Raw genomic sequence first — 27,630 nt, forward strand, 5'->3', positions numbered from 1 at the left:
ATAATCCAAGGTATTTAGAATGCTTTAAGTCCAAAGAGTGCTTTCCATTTTTTTTAGTGTTTTCCATTTTGTATGTTATTGTTGTCCAGTATTTTGTTTCTGTATATGCATATACATTACTACTGTTATCTATATTATTTTATATAAATGAATTATATAGATATTCTGTTATTTTAATATAGAAGTATCCACATATATGCCAGTTTCTTTGCTCAATATTGTTTAGTTTACCTTATCTCTTAGTCCTGGAATTAAGTTATTTTTCTAAAAGTTGATCCTTTTAATTTTCATCTACTAACTGACAGAAGGGGTCTATGGAGTGTGAGATTTCTCACTCCAGTAATGTTCTTATGTTTTCTTTAAAAGATATCTATTTAGAAGCAATTTGTTCAATATCTTTTATTGTTCCCATTTAGAAATCTGCTATCAGTTTAATTGCCATCCATGAAAATTTGAAAAATGTGAAAATATGTAAGGATTATAACAGACTCTGGAGGAAGTTATCTGCCTCCAGAGATTATTTCCTTTTGCTTCCATGGGCAGGAGAGCTGGACTGTGGAGATTACAGATCAGTTGAATACAAACAGGAATTGAGATGACTCAAAATTCAGCTTCATTTCCTGTAGGAACTGGTTTATTTCTGATTTGCCCTTATTTTACAATATCAATTGGAATATTGGGCTTTTACCAGGGCCTCTGCTTCTCAACTGGGGATGCAGTCTGTTCTTTTGTTCCCTTAGGCTTGTGAGTCTGTAGAAAGTCCTGCTCAGCTGTTTCTTCTAATACTAGCCAATATCCCTAAGGGAACATGGCTCCAGTGGCTGGACTCAGCTTTCTGGGCTTTCTGTCCTCTCAGAGCTTCATTTTTCTAATTACTTTGTGGAGAATTTGAGAAAATATTTTGCCATACTTTTCTAGTTGTCCTCAATAGGATATATGGGGAGGAATATATAGTTTACTGTTGTAATTAATAAAATTTTTTCTTATGCTTACATATGCCTAATATATTATTCACTTTTAGCCCCTATTTCTTTTAAGCTGCTTTTGTATTCTCTTAATCCTTCATGTTTCCACTTTCTGAGTAATTTCCTCTGGTCCATCTTCCAAATAACTAATTCTCTCTTCTGCCTGGTCTAATCATCTATACTATCATCCCGTTATTTTTTTATTACTAAAAATAAGTTGATGATAAATTTGATTTCTATAAATTTTATTCGGTCTTTTGTGAAATAAGCTTCTGTGTATATAAACAAGGATAAATTATACAAATATAAATAATATTGTATATTATATTACATACTATAATAATTATATACACATAAAATTTACTTTTTCTTTTGAATGGTTATTAGAAATAACAGTTGATACACTTTAATTTATAATGCTATGTTTTCTTGGAGTGGCTGGCTGCCTCAGTTGGTACAACATGTGACTCTTGATCTCAGGGTTGTGAGTTCAAGCTCCACATTGAGCATAAAGATTATTTTTAAAAATGCTACATTTTCTTGAGGCTTATTATCTAAAGGGTCAGGTCACTGATAGGTGTCATTGTTAATTTTCAGAAGAGTTAGAACCTATTTCCTACCTTGTATATACCAATTATTTGGAAAATAAGCCTTCATGGTTTCTAACTCTCTGGAACTGTCATAGCCAAGATTAGCTTTGATTGCCACATTTGTATCTAATGGCAGTTCACAGTGAACAGTCCAGACAAATTTGCTTATTTTCTTCTACATGAAGTTCTGGAATATTGAGGAATTAAACTGAGCCATGTAGAAGCTTGTAGAACTTCATCTTTCTTCCAATAAACTTTTGAACAGAGACAGCTCTGCATAACATACTTCTTAGGTCTATATTCTATTTATTCTTTATCTCATCTCACACCACCAGCCACAAAGAATCCAGGATGTAACAACAAAAATGGATCACCATTTCATTTATTCCCAGAAGTCTCTATGGTTCAATATGGAGGTTCCATCACATTTATTAACGTTTTTTAATCCTTAACTGCTCTCAGAACTTATTCTTCCTACTGGGATTGGCGAAGTCAAGAAAAAGGTAGGAGTAAAGGACAAGTTTTACTGAGGGTCATAAATGAGGGCATAAGTGTTCTAAGATTCATGGATTTCAAAATTTTTGACTGTGATTCAGAATAAGAAATTATTATTGGTCTTATAAAAATAAAATATACTTATACAATTTAAAATATTGAACAAAAGTTCAGGAAACAATACTTAACCTATCTAGAATTTATTGCAATACATTGCATCCAGGGTCTTGATGACCCATCTCTACTTATTCTACTCTATTCTATTCTATTCCTTTAATGCTAAAAATAATACACTAATTCTATTTTTCAATTTATTAATGGCTCACAACCAACACTTTGGAAAATACTACCTTATATTAAAGTACATGTATATCGAATATATTATCCATTTAGGATGTTATCCCTTGGGGTGTCTGAGTAGTTCAGTTGGTTAAGCATCTGCCTTCAGTTCAGGTCATGATCTCAGGTCCTGGGATCAAGCCCTGTGTCAGACTCCCTGCTCAGCAAGGAGTCGTCTTCTCCCTCTGCCTCTGTCCCTGCTCATGCTCTCTCTCTCTCAGATAAATAAATAAAACTAAACTAAACTATAAAATAAAATAAATAAAATAATAAAGGAGTTTCATCCCTTAGTGATTTAAACACTTTCAATTATCAAGAAAAGAACAATAAGTCGTGTTTAGAATATGAAAAAAGTTACACAAATCAAGTTCAATATCTTGATAATTTTGAAGACTGACAGAAGCATTAGATCTCCTGCATAGTTATAATTCATCTGAAAGCCAGCTGTCTAACTTAAATGTACTCCACAACATAATCTTTTAGACTATTCATCCATGCTAAAAATCTTTATGCAACATGTAGTCTTTATTATTTATACTGTCTTTTTTTCTGCCATTTTTCAAACCTATTCCACCTTCCCACAACAAGCACAGACTATTTCAGCAAATTCTTTGTTCTTTGAGCAGTGACTGAAACTAATCTAAAGGCTTATATAGGCAGTTAATAACTGTTTTTCACTAGGACACAGTGTTAAAAGGTCACAACCCACAAATGCCAAGTTTATTCCATAAGTAGATTTATAATTTAGACATGTTGACAGAGTTAGAAGGACATGGATTTCCCAAAAGTGTTTGGAGCTTCTCATTTCTCTGATATATCATTGTGGGTTTAGCCAGTATTCAGTTATCTAGTTCATAGACAGATCTATGGGCTTAGAATGATAGTTTTTCATTTCCACCATAGGAGGCATCACAAAATGCTGTTGAAAGCAGTATCTCATGTGAATATTATTTAAATGGACAGAAATTGGCAGCTTTTATGTACACCCGTCATAGGTGCTCAATGACTATATGTTCAATATAAATGGATTCCCATTATGTTTGTATTTTCTCCAATACCCATACTCGAAACTCAATTAAAACTATAGAAGACTCTGTTGTATGCATTTGCATGATATCTTCTTTGGCAGCAGATTTTCACTATGAGTAATACAAGTAATTATTTTAAAATATCTTTCAGTAAATAATGTTAATATACATTCCAGAACAACCAATGGCTATATAAATAAAAAATTTTATTAGTAAATACAAAAACAAAAAAGTGCTTTAACTGCATTTTTCTCTAATTAAAAAAATCAAATATCAAAGTTAAATTTTGTGTCTGCTCATTTGTCATGCTAAATTTTGTTTATATGTAATCCTAAATAGCTTTAAACTTGTGATTACAATTTTTGACTTATAAGTTATTTGTCCATGATAATATGCATATATAAGTTTTTTGCAATAAATTTAGAGAGAATTTATTGCAATAGTCTAGTTATATCTTATTACCATCATTCTTATTACCACTTTAAAAAGTAATGTTTTGAAAACAAAAAAGCAATGCAGAATGTTCCTTTGACAGTACTCTTCTTTTAATTAATTATAAATCAAGTTAATTTGCTTAATACTGGATATCAAAGTTAAGAATTAAATTTTCAATAGAAACTTTAAAATAATAACATAGAATTCCTTTTAAGAGGAAATAATTATATTCTGGTAATTGTGAACCAATTTTTCTATTATGGCTGTATATGGTAAATGTATTTTGATTTCCTTATCCATGTAGAATTCTTTAGTAAACTATGTATTTATTCCTAATGGTAGTATAAGGAAAAGATACTAAAGTGATGGTCTGCTATGATCAGTAGGCTTATAACTTTTTAAGTCGATAATACATATTATTCCAGTAGTGTGCTTTACTCCTGGTAAAGAAATGATCCACTTTCAGGTGCCAATATTTGAAAAAAATGAATGAGATCAATGTTCCTTGGTTTTAAATGAAGTTATTTAAGCACCGTATCGAAGAATAACTTACATAAAGTGCACAAGTCCTATGTCATATACCTTGGTACAGGTCCACAGATTGAACATATCTATGTAGCCAGTCCCCAGATTGAAAAACAGAAAATTATCACCCTAAAGTTCTCATCATAACTAACCACTACTGCTTATCAGCACCCTGCAAGATCTATGTCCATTTATGACACTAGATAACTACTTTATGCACTTTCCAAGATTGAATCTGTCTTCCAACAGAAACTATTAGATTTCTTAGGGTGGGGAGGGAAATGTCTATTCATGTATTCTACCCATTTTTTCATTGGATTATTCATTTGTTTTATTTAAATTCCAATTAGTTAACATACAGTGTAATATTGGTTTTTGGTGTATAATGTAGTGATTCAATGCTTACATACAACACCTGATGCTCATCACAAGTGAACTCCTTAATCTCCATCACCTATTTAACCAATCCCTCCACCCACCACCCCTTTAGTAACCATCAGTTTATTCTCTATAGTTTAGAGTCTTTTTCTTAGTTTGCCTCTTTCTCTTTTTCCCCTATGATCATTTGTTTTGTTTCTTAAATTCTACATAGGAGTGAAATTATATGGCATTTGTCTGTCTCTGACTATTTCACTTATGTGATACTCTTTAGCTCCAACCACATTATTGCAAATGGCAAGATTTCATTCTTTTTTGTGGCTGAGTAATATTCCATTGTACATATATACTACTTCTTTTTTATTTATTCATCATTTGAAGGCACTCTGGCTGTTTCCATAATTTGGCTATTGTAGATAATGCTGCTATAAACATTGGGGTGCATTTATCCCTTTGAATTAGTATTTTTGTATTCTCTGGGTAAATACCTAGTGGTGCAATTGCTGGATCAAGGGAAACAAAAGCAAAAATGAGCTGTTGGGACTTCATCAAGATAAGAAGTTCTGCACAGCAAAGGAAACAATCAACAAAACTAAAAGGCAGTCTTCAGAATAGGAGAAGATATTTGCAAATGATAATTTCCAATAAAGGGTTAGTATCTAAAATATAAAAAGAACTTACAAAACTCAACACCCAAAAAAGGAATAATCCAATTAAAAAATGGGCAGAAAACATGAATAGACATTTTTCCAAAGAAGACACCCAGATGGCCCACAAACACATGAAAAGATGCTCAACATCACTCATCCAGTCTGGAAAACAGTATGGAGGCTCCTCAAAAGGTTTAAAATAGAATTACCTTAAGATCCAGCAATTGCACTACGAGGGATCTACCCAAAGAGACTATTAGGTTTTAAAATGTGTATACACTTGTGCTGACAATTAAATGCTTTATTTTTCATGGGATAGGTCCACAGTGGTATCCTTCCCGAGTTGGCCTACAGCTAGAACGAGGTAAGAATAAATTTTCACTGATCTATTTATTTAATTTGGAATCCCTTTTCTGTCATCAATAGCTAATATTTATCACTTACTAAACGGCAGGCATTGTAGTAAGTGCTCTGAATCAGTTATGCCAATTGACTCTCCCCATAAGCTAGTGCTTCACTTTTTGCATGAGGAATTTTAGTCTCAAGAAGATAATTTTCACACATCTACTGTCATGTGCATTGGAGGCAGGATTTGAACTAATACCTTTCTGTTTTGAAAGATTTACTGCTTTATTCTCTCATTCTATTATCACCTAATATATTCGCAGGCATATTGTTCAGTAATTTCTTCCTTCCTTCCCTCCTTCCCCCCTTCCTTCCTTCCTTCCCCCTTCTCTCCTACCTTCCTCCTTCCTTCCTTCCTTCCTTCTTTCTTTTTCTTTCTTTCTTTCTTTCTTTCTTTCTTTCTTTCTTTCTTTCTTTCTTTTTCTTTCTTTCTTAAGCAGAATAAATGAGCTAAGGAGGAACAGAAATGAATGAATTCTAGGGAAAATATCATATTCAGTATTAAGCCTCAAGTTTCTCAAGCTGTCAAATCCTATTCTCCATTCAAAAAAATTATAAATAGATACAATTAAAAGTTACTCCTGCTAAGAATGATTGTCCCTGATATTACATCAACTTGACCTTTATTTAGACTTGTTGAATAAGAGCTGTGGGTAGAATATAAATTTTGGAAGAATACTTACTTGAAGTCAATAATAGTAAATCTACAAAAGACATCTATTAAGGAATTTCAGTCTCTAAATTTTTCTATACAGAAGTGAACTGTCTTTTTTTTTCTGGTACTTTTGCTAATTATAATACTCAGGCAATCCTTTCTCAGATATTATCTTTACTTGAGGACAAATGATGATTTCCTTGCATCTTTCTAAGGTGTTTTGTTTGTTTTCATTGTTTCTTAGACATTCCAGGTTTCTCTGAGACCTCTATGCTGAAAAAGTAGTAATCCATGATAGTCTTGGAAGTCATACTTTCTTGATGATCTCAAATTCTTCCAAGCTCAAATGTTAAAGACAAGTTCCTATCTGGCTAGAGTTTAAAAGAGAAAACTCCTCATCTAGCTTATTTTTGCCTCTGCAGGGCCTAGTATATGCCAACCATATAAATGCCTTTCAACACACGGATGCTCAAATAACATAAAATTACATCGTGGTATTGTTTTTGGTACTTGACTCTTATATAATGAAGACTCTAGAATGCCACAGTCATCAGTATAAAATATAATTCAATTTCAAGAACACTACAAGAAACTTGGAATTTCTGTTAGTTCAACCTTCCTGGTGAATGTGACTTTTTACTTTCTCCTCACACATATGTTTGGTTTCCCTTCACATACATTTACAGGTATGATCTGAATGAAATATAGCCATTAAGTGTCCTTGAATAAGAATGTGATAACATAATAGGGAAAAAAAAGAGTCAATTATTTTAGTGAGCTAAGCAGGACGTGGTACAAAGAGGTTGTTTGGAGTAATGCAGAATTTTAAAACCTGACTCTTCTGCTTATCTATCTATAGGGTCTTCTTTCATTAAGTCTAATAAAGAACCTAACCAATGGTTTGGTTTTTATTTTAGAAGTGTTAAATAAGATCATGTTTATAAAGCACTATAATGATTGGCCCACGGTAACTGATGTTATAATTATTAATATTAAGGAAAGAAAACATTGAAACAAAGCAAGGCCTAAATATTTACATATATTTCCTGCCAGAATATACTTGCCAGAATGCTTATACTATGAGCAATGACATCATGCAGATTTAGTCTTTTGCAGTTTCCACACACAAAAGACGTCAATAAAACATAAAGAAAATAGCAAACATTGATTTTCATGGGCAAATTAACAACCTTTTTTTTTTTTAAACTCAGTGGCTGTGCTCATTGAGCTGGACTTAGCCTTACTCGGGTGGGTCCACTCAAGCAACTGCAGTCAGCTGGTGGGTACTTGGTGACTGGCTGATCTAGGATGGCCGTGACTGTAGCTAATCCTCTCTACTCTATGTGGTTTCTCATGCTTCAGCAGAATATTTGGGGCTTGTTCTCATGGTGGATTCAGGAGTACAAACAAATGAGCACAAGCACTGAAGAATTCTTAAGTCCCAGGCTTGGAAGTATAATATCCCTTGCCCTACATTCTGTTAGCTAAAGTAAGTGACTAGGCTAACCCATATGCAAGGGAGTGGGGAAATGGGCACCAACTCTTACAGGAGGTACTAAAAGTCACATTGTAAATGGGGTGGATATGGGAATGGTAAAGAACTACAGTCACGATTTTCATACCTCTGTCATAGAAACTGGTGTTCTCTCTTCCTACCTTGATTAATATACTTAATAATGTTCTGGAAGCACAGAGTTGAATTTCTAGTGCTTAAAATCATTGGATTTCTACAATAGAAAGGTGAAGCATGGGTAGACTTGGTCCTTTCCTCCCAGCCCTGGATCTAATCATCCATACTACTTATAAAAGAGACTAGACAAACCTCTAGGTAATACCTTAGTACCTGGCCCATTTTTAGGAAGAAATGTACAAGAGTGAGGGTTTGTTTAAATTAATTTGGGTAGAAAATTCAGGGGCCTTCAGTGGCTGAAGCCTGATACCCATGGCATTGGTTCTTGTTTTAGAAATATTTTTTGGCCCTACCCATTCCTCTCCCTTTGGAAAAGGACATAGACATAGAAGGCCAAGGCCAAGGTTCCCTGATTACTGAGTCTGAGTGGCATGATTAATGACATTCCTGGATTCTCTCAGGTCCTCCTATGCAACTGTCATATTGATGGGACAGCATTTTAAAAATATGCCAATGGTCTGTTTCTTGAAGTCATCAAGAGTGATAGAGGAGTAGAAACTAATCCCCTTCCCAAAGGAGTCAATAGATGTATTTTGGAAAGATGTTTTCAGCATTTTCAAGCAGTACAAAGATCTCAGGTTGTTTTGTCTTTATTTACATTTCTTGTTGTTATACATGATTGTCAAAATGACATTGGCCATTTGTATATCAAAGTCTTTACCTTGATCCATGTTGTGTTAACTTCCTATTGCTGTGTAAAAAATTACCAAAAACTGAGCTTAAAATAACACTCATTTATTAGCTTGAAGACACAGTGTGGCTGGATTCTTTGCTCAGAGTATCACAAAGCTGGAATCAAGGTGTTTGGCTGAGTTAAATTGTCATCTCAAGATTTTGAGAAAATTCTACCTCTGACTTCATTCTTATTGTCTAAAGTTGTGTGTGTGTGTTCGAGTGTTTGTTTGTTTTTGTGGCTGTATGACAGGTTCCTATTTCCTTGCTACTTGTCACATCCTATAGGCCATTTCCATTCCTGAAGGCTATTTGCATTTTGCCATGTGGCTCTCTCCATCTTCATCCCAGCAATCTTTCTCATACTGTAGTACTAGTATTCCAGGACTCTGAATCTGAATTCTTCCCGCTTACACATATTCATGCAGATTTAAATAAGGCATGATTAGCTCAGACCCACCTGAATAATCTCTCTTATAAAGCCATAACATAACTTAATCAAGGGAATGATAGCCTACCATACTCATATTGGCTTTATCAAATACCATCTTCAAAATTAATATATAAAAATTGCACATTTTTATTTTACTTTAAAGTACCTGTAATTGTAAATCAATGTATTGGATTCTGAATATCATCTAAAAATAGTCACAAATTAACATTTAATGTGTCTTGGAAAAATAGAAAATGAAAGGCTCCTAGGTGGCTTAGTCGGTTAAGCATTTGCCTTCAGCTCAGGTAATGATCCCAGTGTCCTGGAAGGGTCCCCACTTCAGCTTTAGGTTCCCTGCTCAGTGTGGATCCTGCTTCACCCTCTCCTTCCCCTCTCCCCCATGCTGTCTCTCTTTTGCTCTCTCTCTCTCAAATAAATAAATTAAATCTTTAAAAAATAGAGAATGAAAGGACAGTTTTTCATGACTAGGGATAAAGATAAATCACAGATAGATTAGCATAAAGAATAATATAAATACAAACAACTACAATGACAATAATAGTAGCATTATACTTGTGAGATTCATTTAGCCCTAGTCCACTTGTTTTTCTTTCTGTATGGTATATCTTTGTTTGGATAAAACAATTTACATTTACCGTTATCTCATTTATGAAGATTAAAGTTTTTACAATTGTTTTGCAATTATAAATAATGCGAAAAAGAACATCTTTGTACATATCTTTTATTCCACACGTCAGGCTTATCTAGTGTTTATTATTAAGAATGGAACATTTTCTTTGCATGTCTTCTAAGACATCAGTTTATTCTTCTCCGATTTCATGAGAAACTCCTTTTCAGTAATCTTTGCTGTATGTTTCTCTTATTACTTTGAAAGCCTGTAGTGCTAGAGACCTGTCTCAGTTTCCATTTTCTTTTCAAACTGAACACTTAAATAATCTCATCACACAGCCTGGCTTTATATGTTAATGACTTTCAAATATCTACAGACACAACTACCCAACTGCCTATTTGACAGCTCCTGCTTGAATGTCTAATAAATTTCACACACTTAACATGCCTTAACTTAAATCTTAATTTCTACCCCCAAATCCTGCTCCTTCCCCAGTCTTCTTCCTGCCAATTAATGAAATTACAAGGTTCCTAATTGCCCAGGCCAAAAATCTAAGAGCTGTCTTTATTTCACTGAAATACTTTCTTCTCAAGTTGAACTTGCTCTATGTTCAAAACATATCTGAAATTGATGAACTTTTTTTTTATTTTAATGTCTTTTTGTTATATTATGTTAGTCACCATAACAGTATATCCCTGGTTTCCAATGCAAAGTTCAATGATTCATTAGTTGTTCATAACACCCAGTGCACCATGCAATACGTGGTAANCCATCACCAGTCTATCCCATTCCCCCACCCCCTCCCCTCTGAAGTCTTCAGTTTGTTTCTCATAGTCCATAGTCTCTCATGTTTCATTCCCCCTTCTGATTACCCCCCTTTTCTTTATCCCTTTCTTCCCCTACCGATCATCCTAGTTCTTATGTTCCATAGATGAGAGAAATCATATGATAATTGTCTTTCTCTGCTTGACTTATTTCACTTAGCATTATCTCCTCCAGTGCCGTCCATGTTGCAGCAAATGTTGAGAATTCGTTCTTTCTGATAGCTGAGTAATATTCCATTGTATATATGGACCACAGCTTCTTAATCCAGTCATCTGTTGAAGGGCATCTCGGCTCCTTCCATGATTTGGCTATTGTGGACAATGCAGCTATGAACATTGGGGTGCATATGGCCCTTCTCTTTACTACGTCTGTATCTTTGGGGTAAACACCCAGTAGTGCAATGGCTGGGTCATAGGGTAGCTCAATTTTTAACTTTTTAAGGGACCTCCACACTGTTTTCCAGAGTGGCTGTACCAACTTGCATTCCCACCAACAATGTAGGAGGGGATCCCCTTTTGAAATTGATGAACTTTTAACATTTCTATCAGTGCCATCTTAATTGAAAAAATCCCTGTTTGATGAATTTTGAGTTCCTCCTAAGTAATCTTTTTTCCCTTCCTCCCAGTTTCCACACAGCATCCATAGAGATCTTTTAAAACTTAAATCAAGTCACTTTGCTGATACTTTCAATGACCACTAAAATTTATTCACCCTAATTTATCATATAATAAAAGACTTTAGAGAACAGTTGACATTTTTGTCTACTGATGCCCCAAATTATCTTTTTTTTAAAGATTTTTTTTTAACTTATTAGAGAGAGAGAACAAGCAGGGAGGAGGGGCAGAGGGACAGAGAGAAGCGGACTCCCCACTGGGCAGGAAACCCAAAGTGGGACTTGACACCCAGGGCCCTGCCTGAGATCACGACCTGAGCTGAAGGCAGATGCTCAACCAACTGAGCCATCCAGGAGCCCCCCCCGCCACAATTATACTTTAAAAATACCTGGTATCATATTCGATTATGATATTATCTAATATTACATTTTCTCAGAACACAGCAGGGTAGTAGCTAGTCGTAGTCTGCACTTTGTTTAGGTAGAAGTGGGAAACTACTGTACATTTGAAAAATTGCTAGACATTTTTTATTTTACTTCAAATATTTATTATACATTGTAATTTCTATGTATGATTTAGCATTCACAATTTTTCACATTAAAAATTGTTTGTTAAAAATCACTATGCCTTGAAATTGTATTAAAATACTTTTCCTTATTATTTAAGGTGGGCCTTTTTTGAAGGACTACATAACTGTTCAAAGCATTGCAGCTTCCTCCATTGTCACTCTCTATTTTACGGACCTAGGTCAACAGGTCAGTTGGACTACAGTAAGTATCAGTTTGAAATGCAATATACATGTCCTACATTTTAATAGGAATAATTGGTTGACAGAAGGACAATTTTTATCAAATAAATTCATAATGATAAAAAATACTATGCTGAATGGCATTTTAAGTTTTCCATTCTTACTAGTAACCATGCCCCAAATTTCATTCAAGAATCAGAGCCATGGAAATACACAGTTGGAAGAAGGAGAATAAATTCTTTTTTTTTAAATGTCAATCTATCCTATGACTGTTGGCCCTATTTCTGCTACCTCCATGCCTTGTTAGTTAAGTCTTTCTTCAGCTTTTCCTTCTAGAAACCTGGAGATACGAAGACTCTTTTGACATTGGAAAGCAATAAAAAATGTTCTAAGGCAAAGGGAGGGCATTTTGGAAAATAAGAATGAAGTAGTGAGACTTCTTTGAGTTACGTGGTTGGCTTTTCTTGAAGGAGGAGCTTTCAAAGTTGTGGCAACTGAATCCAATGGCATTAGAAGAATGAAGATTGCATTAAAAGACACGGAGGACTAAGAAACAGAGAAAATACCTGACACTAGGACAAGCATGCATTGAACTATTCATGAGTTACGGAATAGATAGATGGAATAGCTTTAAGAGCAAGACGAAATACTACATGATATTTTATGACAAAGAGTTAATTTGATAAATAATTTTGACACTGATATACAAAGAATAGTGCAATCATTCTATTTTCAATTCAATTATTTTATTTATATTTTCTAGAATTTTAAAGTTTTTCCAATTACATTCTATTTCATATCTGTGATGGGATTGCACTTTTAATATTTTCTATATTAAGATAGCTTTCCTTTTTGCCATCATTAACAATCAACATTATCAGACACAGCGCTTTAAGTTTTCCCTGTAAACACTCAATTTTTAAAATAAGGCAAGCACAGGACTATTTATTCATTATTATTTAATTCTCAAATAGAGAAATTCAGGTTCACATTTACTAAAATGTTGTCATATCTTTTAATTTTCTGACAATCTTTACTTTAATATACATTGTCTTCCTATATTTAGTTCATTATTTATATTTTAGTGTTATTGGTTAAATAGTTGCTTTAGTTTTCAAAGTTCCTTTGTTGAGCTTTTGAGTACTAATTTGTTGCACAAAAAAACTGAGGTTAGAGTATTCTGAATTCTTGTGAAATATAATATTTATAAAAGAGCCTATTAATGCATGCATTATGTAAGCAAAGAGTTTAATACTTAAATGTGATATCAACAGACCTTTACTAAAGAAGATTTTAGACAAGCACATTCTAACCTTCAAAGGTTAAAATATTCATAGTCTTTGTCCACATTTATGATGAAAAGGGAATTCTGTCTGCAGAAGTTTTGTCATGACGAGTGGCATTAATGGTGAGTTCATTAGAAATTCCAGCTGCATCATTTGGATAAGCACTGAGCAGAGAAAGTGCTAAGGTGGAATTCTAGGACAATTGTACTAGAAAATTATAGCTCTTTTTGAGAGGAAAGTCATTTAGGTGACAAAGAGAACTCTGGAAATAGGGTGAATATTTTTAAATCAACCCCATGGTTCACACAATCTTTTGCTCCAAATGAGTCAGTCCTATTAAATGCTAAAAATATACACATTACAGTGCAATCACACCCACTTTATATCTGCTAAATTATACAATAAAAGTGATATTTACCACTTGTAACATTCTTGTACATTTATAAAATATTAAAATGTGTTTCTATAATAAAAGCAGTATCATAGGGTTGGCTTTTTTGTTTGTTTCTTGTTTTTATAGAGATAGTCTCTTTAGCAAAGTTAAAAATAATATTTCAATAATATTTTTCATCAAGTAAGAGTGTGCTGTCACAGAATATTGAGAAAATATTTGCCTCATTGAACTTATTGAAAGACAGGATAGAGGCTTAATATAATAATCCTCATTATATAGATCCTATTAATTAAAGATTTGGTTCACTTTTCACCACTTTTATGTTCATTCCTGTGTGTCCTATAGTTCTATGCAATTTATCCCTTGCAAAGATTCAGGTACCTACCACTGCAATCAGATACAGAATTGTTCCATTCGCACAAATCAACTCTCTCATATTAATCTCTATATTTATACACTCTTTTCCTTATCCTGGGGCAACCACCAATCTGTTCTTGATTTCTATATTTTTGTCGTGTGGCAAACGCTATAAACAGCATTAGACAGGTTTTTTTTGTGGTTTTTTCTTTTTTTTTTTTTGAGAGATTGATGTTTAATTTTCTCTAAGTACAGTGCCTTTGGAATTCATCCTGGTTGTTGCATGTATCAATACTCAGTTCCTTTTATTGGTGAGTAGTATTCGGTTATATGAAAGTAGTAGTTTGTTTATTCATTCTCCCCCTGACAGGCATTTGGGATCCTTTCAGTATTTCACAATAAATAAAGCTGTTATCAATCTGTGTGTAGGTATTTGTATGAACATAAGGTTTTACTTATCTGGTACACACTGTTGAGTTTTAAGAGTACCTTTTATATTCTTGATAAAGTCTTTTGTCTGATAAGTGGTTTGCAAATATTTCCTCTCAGTTTTAGCTTGTCTTTTCATTCTCTTAATGAGATTTGTGGTTTTCTTTTTTTTTTCTTTTTTTTGTGCAAAAAGTTTTCAATTTTAATGCAGTTTAAGTTGCCAATGTTTTAAGGATTTTTGTCTTTGCTGTCATATGTAAGAATCCTTTGCCTTGCTGTGTAAATCTGGGAGTTTTCTCCTATGTTTTCTTCTAGTAGTTTAATAGTTTTTTTATGTTTTACATTTTAATCGTAGTCTATTTTTATTGTAAAGAAATATCTAATTTTATCACCAGGCTTAGTATTTTCTTTCAATTTGTTTCCTGTGGTCTACAATTCTTTTGTTCTGTTTCTATTTTCTTTCCCCATTTGGAATTAATTGTCATGTTTTATTTTCTATTAGCCTCTTGGTTATTTTGGCTAGAATATCTTCTCTTTTACCAACTCTCCTGGTTACTGAAGAGATTATGTGCATCTTTAAAATATTGAACACTAATAGAAATTGTTTAATTTAGGTTTACTGATGTGAAGATACTTCATAGATAATTGAATGACTTTATGATATTTAATCTCTTCTTGACTAATCTTCTATTGTGCTATATTTTAATTTTCTAGGTACTTTTAAGTAAAAATCCACTAGTATAATTTTATATGGCTAATATTTATTTAGATTTATCATTTTCACTCTAATTTAGTTATTTCTTTTAATGCTGAGCTTATATCTGTGATCATCATTCTTCCTGAAGAACATCTTTGGTGATTTATTCTAGTTCTGCCATTGATGAATTTTCTCAACTCAGTCAGTTCATCCTAAAATATATTTAACTATTTTGGAAGAATTTTTTTGTGGAAAAAAATAATTCCATATTGGCAGTTATTTTTGTCTTCACTTTACAAAATTTCATTATTTTGATTTTGACTCCCATGTTTCTGTTGAAAAGTCCACTATGCTTTTTTGAAATAATGTGTCTTTTCTCTGGCTTATATTAAATTTGTCTTTTGATTATCACTGTTTTACTATGATGTACACAGTTACAATTATGTTTCTATTTATCCTGCTTTGGGTTTATAGTGTTATCTGAGTCTACTCTTTGGTATAAATATTTAATTTCAAAAATTATCATAATCTCTTTAACATTTGGTTTTCCGTTATTCTCTTTGTATTCTCCTCCTGGGATTCATATTACATTTCCATATTTTTCTTCTGAGAGGTTTCAAATACCTGCTGAAATACTCAATCTTGTTTTTTATTTCTTTGAATATATAAAAGATCATTTTTTAAATGTATGTGTCTGATAATTCTACTATGTGGATCTTCTGTTTATCTCTTTTGAATGTCTGCTATTTCTTTTGGATTTGATAACAATATTTTTACTCCTGTTATACATTTATATTTCTGACTTAGTACAGGAAAATACATATGAACAACTTGTAAAGATAATTTGAGTCCTAGGATCATGTTATCTCTTTTCAAACTGATTTATCATCCTGTAGATGGACTAATGATGTTATTTGGCCCAGGTCATCTTAATTCAATTGATGACTGAAATGATTTCAGACTGAACTTTGGTACCTATAAAGATAGATCTAATTCTGCTTCATCATGGCTCTAGATCTTAACCCAAATCCTGAAGATTTTATAAGGCCATTTCTGTCTTTAAAAGATGCGAACCAACAATTTTTGTCCCTCCATTCTCAGGCACCCTCAAAAGATTTAGTCTTCTTCTCAGGATGCTATCAGACTTCAAATCCTAGAGTCAATCACTATTCTAGAGTCCTGTCCTAAAAATCCTGACCTTCCAATTCTCAATGACTCAGTAGCTCTTTGAACCCTAAAAAGCATTTTGATCAATTTTTCTTGCTGATCTCATTACAATGGTTTGAATAACCTAGAATAAAATTCTTCATTATATGTTATTCAAAAAATTCTTAAATAAAAATAAAACTTTTTTTTAGTATTATACTAGCTTTAATAGTTCTCATTCAGTACAAAGTAATATACTGTTGAGAAATGTTCTCATAATATTAATGGCTCTCCCATCCTTAGAAGATTAAGGATGGTTCTACTTTATTTTGTTGGTAATTTTCAACAATTGTGAAATATGCAATTTATTTTGTTTTCAACTGTCAATTGCAATTTTAAAAAAGAAGTAAAGCCAACACCATCCCAATAATAATAGCACTAAAAAGTTTTCTTTTTTTCACGAGAGGATGAAATGCATCAAGCACAGTCTAAGCACAAAGATTCTAATCAGTTCCCAAAAATTGCAGCAGTGTGTTTCAATTTATATTTCTAAAACTTCTTGTTGTCTTCTTCCTTTTTCAATTTAGACATATCCCAAGTTGAAGAGTCCCCAGAAGTTTCAAAAAAAATCTGTTACCTAGGATGCCTAGTATCCTATGCCTAGTATCAGTTTAAATTTAACATTTAAAGCAGCACATTAGTTTAATACAGTGAACATTCTATAAAGGAAAAGCATGAAAATAATTTCATATTGGACATAAGTTCGAATTTTAAAGTAGTATATATATTATATATGTATGTATATACACGCACATATACATATATATCTTCAAAGTGAGAAAATAATATATCTTCTTATTTTGAATATATAATTTCTACTAAACTTTTGGTTTATAATGGACTTCTTAGTTTTTGCAAATTCATCTGATTTACTAGGGCTTATAACTGGCATATTTGTTTGTTTACTTGGCTTTGGTTTTGGATTTGTTCCTTTTTAGTAGAAGAAAATTCCTTTTTCAGAAGTGTGTCTTACGACTATTTGTCTGTCTGGTCCTTGTTTTTATTTATTCTAAAACTATTTTCTGATTACTTTCTAGGTTTAATAAATCATTTCTCTCCCTTTTTTTTCTATTTGCACCCAAATAGACTTTTTTTTTTTTTAAAAGATGCATTGTCCAAAAGTTATTTCTTATCATTCTTTACTGTTTTCAGGTCAGGATATAGCCTTCTTACCTTAGTACTGTTATAACCCCCATGTTTCAGCATGAACAATATTTGTGATAAAATATTGGGCATTGAACATATTACTGGAAGCCAACAGGTTCTCCTGACTTATTTTTAGGATATGATGGAGATAAGACTGTAGTTTAATTTCCTGATCCAAAAAAACTTCATATTTGTGATAGCATTTTTATTAACTTAATAAAGAGTGACATGTGGTCAAGGTTAACTATTGTTCATAACGATTTTCATTACTGATATATTACTAGAGAATTTGCTCAAAATTGACTAGATCAGCTGGCNCTTAGTACTGTTTTAACCCCCATGTTTCAGCATGAACAATATTTGTGATAAAATATTGGGCATTGAACATATTACTGGAAGCCAACAGGTTCTCCTGACTTATTTTTAGGATATGATGGAGATAAGACCGTAGTTTAATTTCCTGATCCAAAGAAACTTCATATTTGTGATAGCATTTTTATTAACTTAATAAAGAGTGACATGTGGTCAAGGTTAACTATTGTTCATAACGTTTTTCATTACTGATATATTACTAGAGAATTTGCTCAAAATTAACTTGACTAGATCAGCTGGCATAGAAATAAATATTTTAAACTTTTTGTAGTAATAAAATAATTAATTATTCTGGAATATTAACTAAAGTCTGTTATCNATTTTCATTACTGATATATTACTAGAGAATTTGCTCAAAATTGACTAGATCAGCTGGCATAGAAATAAATATTTTAAACTTTTTGTAGTAATAAAATAATTAATTATTCTGGAATATTAACTAAAGTCTGTTATCAGACATTCAAAAGTGGTAAACACTTTTTTCTTTACATGTGAATAATCAGGCATGTTGTATGCCATAAATTAATATAGTTTATCAGTAAAAAAGTTGCTTTACATGACTTTATCAGACGTTGCCTATTTACCCTCATATAAAAGTCTTTTATGGCTAATGGGATGATCAATACTGTTAAATGGAAAAAGTATACCTTAAGAAACCTACATGTATAAAAGTTCATACATGCATGTATATATACACACATGAATATAATTATATTTATAAAACATGCATATATATCATATATTCTAACCATGTAGTTATATAAAGTTCTCACGAGAAATAAGAACATAATTTCTAATCAATGTGCACACCTGCATATATGAGTAAAACATGTGCAACCTTAAGTTTTCTTTCTTAGAAAATGATGAAATTGGCCAAGACCAAAGCAAAGCAGNATACATGCATGTATATATACACACACGGATATAATTATATTTATAAAACATGCATATATATCATATATTCTAACCATGTAGTTATATAAAGTTCTCACGAGAAATAAGAACATAATTTCTAATCAATGTGCACACCTGCATATATGAGTAAAACATGTGCAACCTTAAGTTTTCTTTCTTAGAAAATGATGAAATTGGCCAAGACCAAAGCAAAGCAGTAATGGCAGTTGAATTTATCATTGCCATGTCTGTATTCTTTCTTTCTGAACACTCAGAGGTAAATTATTTCCATTCCTCTGTTTGAATTCTAGAGTGACTTTAACCTGGTTTTAGCATCAAAACAAAACTAAATAATGGACAGTCATAAGATTTAGAAAACAATCAGAAAGCCAGTCAGCTAGTGAATAATCAAACAGCCTTGTTTCCAATTATCTTTCCAAATCTTATGATTGTATCTCTATAGATCAGATATCTTTCCCTATATATGGTTGACTCCCAGCTCCAGAATTTAGAAGGCAATCCTTTTAACTACCTACTCAGACTCACAAGAGTTAAAGTCTAAAATTTCCAGAAGAGAGAAATAAATTATTTCAGTTTGAATCAGTGTCAAATCAAGATGACCCGGCCATCCATGTAAATTAAAAAAAAAAAAAAAAAGAAAAAGAAAAAAGTCACTGTAGCCCAATTCCATTCAGTGGTAGGAACAGTTCACATTATAGCTGGAGTGTGTATGGGGCTGGGGAGACACAAAGAAATGCGTTTATAATAGTTTGGTTAGATAAATACAAACTCCTGTGTACTATTTATGAGAAATCATTACATTAGTTTCAATATTTATTTTTATTTTAAATTCACCATTTATATTTGTCTTTTCCTTAAGTCTTGGCTAGTTCTTGCAAGGAAGACTTCTTGTGAATTATATTAGCACTCAGTGCAATTCATTTTAAAGAAGAGATAATGCTATGTGTCCATTTTACCAGTTCCTTCAGTAGGCTGTCTGTAGACATGCTTATTTTGTTTGTATGTAAATCTTAATAATATCTACAAAAATTTATTTTTTGATTTAAATCACCTTCTTATTTTCAGGTATTTTTGATTGAATACACAGGACCTCTGCTGATATATCTCCTCTTTTATTTGAGGATCCCATACATATATGACATAAAAGAGAGTTCTAGAAGATTACGCCACCCAGTGGTACAGTAAGTAATACATATAGTACCTATAGATTAAGGAGGAGATAAACTCCTACAAAGATATAATTTTAAAATTTGTTTATAAACCAAATTAAAGTGAATTACATTTAAGAAAATATATTTTAAGTAACTTTATATAATGTATACACACCAACTTGCAAATTTACATATAAGGATCTATTAAGTGTACCTTAAAGTCGAGGTAATATAAGTTCATAATGTTTTGTTCATAATGCTTTGTAGGAGCAAAAAGAAAGCTAGTATGGCAGAAGCAGAGAGAGGCAAGGGGAAACTGGTTCTTAGGGCAAGATGTTCAGGGCCTAGTAAGAACTTTACCATTTTTCTCTCTAGTGAGGGAATAAGGAAATGACCAATTTGTTTAGAAAGTCTGGGGTGAAGTGTTTGTAAAGACAATGTAATTGTACTCATACTTAAGACCAGCATACAACATGTACTAGATATATAACACAGCATGAAAAAAAAAAAAAGGCACTTTTTTTTCCTGGTGTAATTCTAAGGGAATTGACTGACAGTTGGTTACTATTCTTTAAACCTACAAGGCTTAAACCTTCTCCTAAGTCAGAACCTTTCCTTTTGCTTGTCTTAGTATCTAGAAAGCTCTGCTCCTGGATATCCACACTTTATTCTCTCATTTCTCACAGAATTTGTCTATTATTTAGACACACAGAGAATATGTCTTTCCCCTAATAGGTGCACGCTTACATTTTTTATGAATTAATGAATAATAATAAGTTCCCTGATGACTTAGGCAGATTGGTTTGTGTTTGTTTTCCCTAAAGTCACTATTATTATTAACCAGAAATCATTAATTCATTTTGTTAAAATAAATTCCTTTAGAGACTCAATGTTTGATTGTACATACAGCATATGATATACTGATTTTTATGTTCAAACTTTATTGGTTTAATGTGCAATTTTTGATCCGTATTGGTTTTTCCGAATAGCAACCACAGTTTTTGAAATTTTATATTTTTAACAAAATCGGTACAGATTTTATTTTTTTATTTTATTATTTTTTAAAGATTTTATTTGTTTATTTGACAGAGAGAGAGACAGCCAGCAAGAGAGGGAACACAAGCAGGGGGAGTGGGAGAAGAAGAAGCAGGCTCCCAGCAGAGCAGGGAGCCCAAAGTGGGGCTTGATTCCAGGACCCTGGGATCATGCCCTAGCCGAAGGCAGACGCTTAATGACTGAGCCACCCAGGTGCCCCTCAGTACAGATTTTAACAGAAATGTATTTTAAGAACAAGCAAGAAAATGTACTTCTATAAATCATATCTGAAACAAATATATTTTAAGCAAAATCAAGAAAATAAACTTCTGTAAATCATATCTGACATTTACTTTTAAAACAATAGTTTTATAAATGGCAACAGGAGTTGCTCAATTAGAAAAACAGAAACAGAAACAAACACCCAAAGAAACAAACAAAATATTACAATTTGTTAGGCAGGCAGAACCCAAACATAAAACAAACTAAACAAAACAGAAGCTGTAAGGACTCCATAAAAAATGAAATTCAAACCATTTCAATGTATGGTTCTTGCTACAGGACAGTTATTCTGAATACTATAAAATGTCAAATGAATTCTAACTTAATTTTGGGTATTTTTAAAACTTGTAAATTTTCCTCTCTGGCATCCCTCAGTTTGTTCTCTGTATTTATAGGTCTGATTCTGTTTCTTTGTGTGTTTCTTCTTCTTTTTTTTTTAGATTCTGCATGAATGAAATCATATGGCATTTGTCTTTCTCAATCTGATTTATTTCACTTAGTGTAATACCCTCTAGGTCCATCCATGTTGTCTCCAATGGCAGAGAGGACAAGAGTGAGGGATCAGGCAAAATGGGTAAAGGGGAATGGGAGATACAGGCTTCCAGCTATGGAATAAATACATTACAGGAGTAAAAGGCACGGCATAAAGAATACTGTCAATGATATTTAAATAGCACTGTATGATGATAGATGACAGGTACAGTTGTGGGGAGCATAGGATAATGTAAAACTTGTTAAATCACCACGTTATGCACATGAAATTAATGTAACATTGTGTATCAGTATACAAAAGAAAAAAACTTGTGCATTTTCTGCTTCATTCATGAGACATTTTGATATGGCTGCATTTATAATTATTATGTATTCCTGGGGTAGGTGTGACCATATAGATTATGACTGGTATAAAATATTTTAATTGTCATCGGAAGTAAATTTATAGACTGTTGTGACAGTACTGTTACTGTGAAATAAATTTAGAAAATTTCTAGAATAAAAATTTTAAAATAAGCATTAGGGTTTTGATTATTGGAAACATTTCCTAATAAATATAGTATTGTAGTAAACTAACAAAAAATGTCTTGCATGTAAGGCAAGCCAGACCTTTGGAAGGGAACTTAATATGTTCGTGTTTTATTTTCTTTCTAGCTTGGCTTGCTTCTGTCATTGTATACACTATATCCGCTATCTCTTGGAAACCTTATTTGTTCATAAAGTCTCTGCAGGACATACACCTTTGAAAAATTTGATAAAGGTGGGAATTGATATGTTTGTAATTTTAATTATTATTGAGAAGTTTTGTGTATTGGGTCATCCATAAAATGATACAATCATGTTTATTTTCCTCATGCTTAGATTTTTCTGTTCAACTGTGTCAGCCAAACATCCGCTCCTGAAATGCCACTTCCTGAGTGACCTATTTCACTGGAATTGTGTTCAACCAATAACCCTACAGAAAAGATTTCCCATGTCCTTTTCTTACAAGCCATGTATGTTCAGGCACCTTTAATTTTGGAAATACTTAGCATTGAATTCAGATTCTTTAAGTGTTGCTTGAGGAGGAGGGATGTCATATATGAGCCCTCCTGTAGAAATTCATCTGTGTGATAACAATGATGAAATTACACACTGTATTTATGACAGTTGTCAGTGTGATGACTGTCTTTGCTCTTCCAAAAAATGGTGAATTCAGAAGTTAATAACCATCCCATCAAATAGCTGTCAAGAAAATGGGAAGTTTTATGAAATATTGAAGTGGAAAGTTACATTGGATAATATGCTGCAATTCAATTTTCCAATTCTGATTCCAACTTATTTTAATTTCCAATTTAAAATTTACTTTCTATAGGAAATATTTCCTTATTAAAAATTTCCTGTCTTTTTTGGCAAATATCTGTTTTGTAAAAATTTCAACAAGCCTTTCTATTGCTGTCATTATAATAAAACCATAAACTCCAAAACTCTTAGAAACCTCAAAAATCATTTAGACTAGCTTCTATTCTGGTGGAAGATATTAAAATTTATCATATCAGTAAAAGATCAGTATTATAGCCTAGGACTTTCGAACTAGGACATTTCCCTTTATAATATATCAAGATACGTTTTACTAATGATTAAATAATTCATTATTTTATTCACTTACTGTTGGAAAATGAATATTAGTATATTTTATGTAATACATTTTTTATTATTTTATTACTTCATTCATATTTATTACTTGATCATCAAAGACCACTCTTGAAAATTATTTTTAAAATATATTGTTACATTTGCCTTATATCCTAAGTACCCATTTATATTAATAAGGGTTGCACAAAGTAATGCCTTTCCTTAGTGATATCAAATAGGTACTTGTAAAATGCTACTTTATTGGGTGAGGAGGCATTTCATTTATCTTGCTTAGAACATACCATTTTTCATACAAAAAAAAAGTTGCAGTGTGGCATATAAGTGTCTGGGATGCTTTCAAATGACATGATAGATTTTATATATATTCACTAACTTTTATTGTGTTTTATTTGTAGGGTTGTGCCTTTTATTGGGGATTTACTTCTTGGATTGCCTACTACATTAATCACCCATGGTATACACCACCATGTATGTACGATTTCTTTCTAATTAAACACATACTAAATTGCCAGCATCAAAACTCTCTTCAAACTACACAGAAATGATGAACAACCTGGCACACTTAAAAAAAATGAAAAAAATGTCAATTTTAAATAGCTTCCATATCAGACTCCTTTAAACCTTTATGTAGACTTAAAAGACCAAATTTGGCTGACATAGTTTGATTTATTTTCTCTCCATAGGAACTCTAGCAAAAATATGAATTGATTGTAAACCTTCAAAATGACAGGTAGTAAAATGAAATGATGAAGATTAAAAAGAAAAATTCCTTATAGTCACACAATCACATAAAATCTGCTATCAGCATTCTTAAAATAAACAATAAATATATAATTATTATATTAAATGTAATTCAATAAGAAAAAAATGGAAGCAGTTTGTTTCTGCAACATACTGTTTTCTGTTTATAACTTTATTAAATGTCTTGACCATTGGCTCAGATGAAGCAATTTGATGGAAAGCACAATGTACCAAACCTAAATCCTCAGTTCCTAAATGTGGAGAAAAATAGCTGTCCTCATCAAAGAATTCCATTTCATTTATTTGCTGTGGACTTTTCTCTCCTCACACCCTTTACTGCAGCCCTCAAGGCTCTAGTGCTACAAGGGTTGAGGTTTCACATTTGATCATCAAAGACCACTCTTGAAAATTATTTTTAAAATATATTGTTACATTTGCCTTATATCCTAAGTACCCATTTATATTAATAAGGGTTGCACAAAGTAATGCCTTTCCTTAGTGATATCAAATAGGTACTTGTAAAATGCTACTTTATTGGGTGAGGAGGCATTTCATTTATCTTGCTTAGAACATACCATTTTTCATACAAAAAAAAAGTTGCAGTGTGGCATATAAGTGTCTGGGATGCTTTCAAATGACATGATAGATTTTATATATATTCACTAACTTTTATTGTGTTTTATTTGTAGGGTTGTGCCTTTTATTGGGGATTTACTTCTTGGATTGCCTACTACATTAATCACCCATGGTATACACCACCATGTATGTACGATTTCTTTCTAATTAAACACATACTAAATTGCCAGCATCAAAACTCTCTTCAAACTACACAGAAATGATGAACAACCTGGCACACTTAAAAAAAAAATGAAAAAAATGTCAATTTTAAATAGCTTCCATATCAGACTCCTTTAAACCTTTATGTAGACTTAAAAGACCAAATTTGGCTGACATAGTTTGATTTATTTTCTCTCCATAGGAACTCTAGCAAAAATATGAATTGATTGTAAACCTTCAAAATGACAGGTAGTAAAATGAAATGATGAAGATTAAAAAGAAAAATTCCTTATAGTCACACAATCACATAAAATCAACTATCAGCATTCTTAAATTAAACAATAAATATATAATTATTATATTAAATGTAATTCAATAAGAAAAAAATGGAAGCAGTTTGTTTCTGCAACATACTGTTTTCTGTTTATAACTTTATTAAATGTCTTGACCATTGGCTCAGATGAAGCAATTTGATGGAAAGCACAATGTACCAAACCTAAATCCTCAGTTCCTAAATGTGGAGAAAAATAGCTGTCCTCATCAAAGAATTCCATTTCATTTATTTGCTGTGGACTTTTCTCTCCTCACACCCTTTACTGCAGCCCTCAAGGCTCTAGTGCTACAAGGGTTGAGGTTTCACATTTAATTAACAATTATTTTTTGTAGTCTACTTCTGGTGTTTATAAAATTTGAAATGGAAATGAATGGAGTAGTCAAGCTTTATTTTAGATTTTATAAAATGTTAAGCCATCTTAATATCTGTGCTTGAAATACCAACAACAGAATATTTACTAAGATCAGCAAAACTAGTTGAGCATGCTAAAAGTAAATCATTACAAAGTTCAATAAATACTAAAAATTAACTATGAATATTGAAGGGGAAAATTTCTTAATGTCATATAACTCATTTAAAAAAAATATTTTATCAAAAGATATACCTACTAATATTAAAGCATTAACAGGCAGATATTTTTGCTCCACAGTATGTTTAAGAGGAGCCTTTGAAAAATTCACACACCGGATACAAAATAATAGAAGCTGATTGTTATTAACATGTGCAAAATATTTATCGAAAACTTAATGCTTGTCAATAATTGTAAAATTTATATTTCTTATGTAATAAGAGACATCATTATGTAAGTGTTAATATTCCCAATTAGAGATTGGGAAAACGAGGCCCTGCAAGTCTAATTTTACTGTGTGCAAGACTCCTTTTTTTTTTTTTTTAAGATTTTATTTATTTATTTGACAGAGATAGAGACAGCCAGCGAGAGAGGGANCATTAATCACCCATGGTATACACCACCATGTATGTACGATTTCTTTCTAATTAAACACATACTAAATTGCCAGCATCAAAACTCTCTTCAAACTACACAGAAATGATGAACAACCTGGCACACTTAAAAAAAAAATGAAAAAAATGTCAATTTTAAATAGCTTCCATATCAGACTCCTTTAAACCTTTATGTAGACTTAAAAGACCAAATTTGGCTGACATAGTTTGATTTATTTTCTCTCCATAGGAACTCTAGCAAAAATATGAATTGATTGTAAACCTTCAAAATGACAGGTAGTAAAATGAAATGATGAAGATTAAAAAGAAAAATTCCTTATAGTCACACAATCACATAAAATCTGCTATCAGCATTCTTAAAATAAACAATAAATATATAATAATTATATTAAATGTNCATCCCATAATGCCGGGATCATACCATGAGCCGAAGGCAGACGCTTAACCTCTGTGCCACCCAGGCACCCCGTGTGCAAGACTCTTAAATGCATAAGATAGAAGTAGGATCCAGTTTTGTGAAAACATATATCAGATTACAATACTGATTCCAACTAGAAAGTGAATAAATATCGTGTAGAGTCCTNAAAAGACCAAATTTGGCTGACATAGTTTGATTTATTTTCTCTCCATAGGAACTCTAGCAAAAATATGAATTGATTGTAAACCTTCAAAATGACAGGTAGTAAAATGAAATGATGAAGATTAAAAAGAAAAATTCCTTATAGTCACACAATCACATAAAATCTGCTATCAGCATTCTTAAAATAAACAATAAATATATAATTATTATATTAAATGTAATTCAATAAGAAAAAAATGGAAGCAGTTTGTTTCTGCAACATACTGTTTTCTGTTTATAACTTTATTAAATGTCTTGACCATTGGCTCAGATGAAGCAATTTGATGGAAAGCACAATGTACCAAACCTAAATCCTCAGTTCCTAAATGTGGAGAAAAATAGCTGTCCTCATCAAAGAATTCCATTTCATTTATTTGCTGCGGACTTTTCTCTCCTCACACCCTTTACTGCAGCCCTCAAGGCTCTAGTGCTACAAGGGTTGAGGTTTCACATTTAATTAACAATTATTTTTTGTAGTCTACTTCTGGTGTTTATAAAATTTGAAATGGAAATGAATGGAGTAGTCAAGCTTTATTTTAGATTTTATAAAATGTTAAGCCATCTTAATATCTGTGCTTGAAATACCAACAACAGAATATTTACTAAGATCAGCAAAACTAGTTGAGCATGCTAAAAGTAAATCATTACAAAGTTCAATAAATACTAAAAATTAACTATGAATATTGAAGGGGAAAATTTCTTAATGTCATATAACTCATTT

General features: G+C 32.1%; 1 protein-coding gene across 4 annotated transcripts in view; it reads left to right on the plus strand.

Moving 5' to 3' along the window:
• The window catches only part of TECRL (trans-2,3-enoyl-CoA reductase like), a 110,440-nt gene that overhangs the window by 49,323 nt on the left and 33,487 nt on the right, over positions 1–27,630 (plus strand). For all 4 annotated transcript variants that reach the window (XR_004628858.1, XR_004628860.1, XM_034671742.1 and 1 more), the window contains exons 3-7: positions 5,725–5,769; positions 11,997–12,100; positions 19,946–20,061; positions 22,495–22,600; positions 23,871–23,943. Coding sequence is in view for 2 of the 4 variants with exons in the window: in XM_034671742.1 (XP_034527633.1) it covers positions 5,725–5,769; positions 11,997–12,100; positions 19,946–20,061; positions 22,495–22,600; positions 23,871–23,943 (444 nt within the window). In the remaining 2 variants the exon portion in view is untranslated. The remainder of the gene's footprint in view (positions 1–5,724; positions 5,770–11,996; positions 12,101–19,945; positions 20,062–22,494; positions 22,601–23,870; positions 23,944–27,630) is intronic.

Source organism: Ailuropoda melanoleuca, chromosome 11 (assembly GCF_002007445.2).
Source record: "Ailuropoda melanoleuca isolate Jingjing chromosome 11, ASM200744v2, whole genome shotgun sequence".
Taxonomy (NCBI): domain Eukaryota; kingdom Metazoa; phylum Chordata; class Mammalia; order Carnivora; family Ursidae; genus Ailuropoda; species Ailuropoda melanoleuca.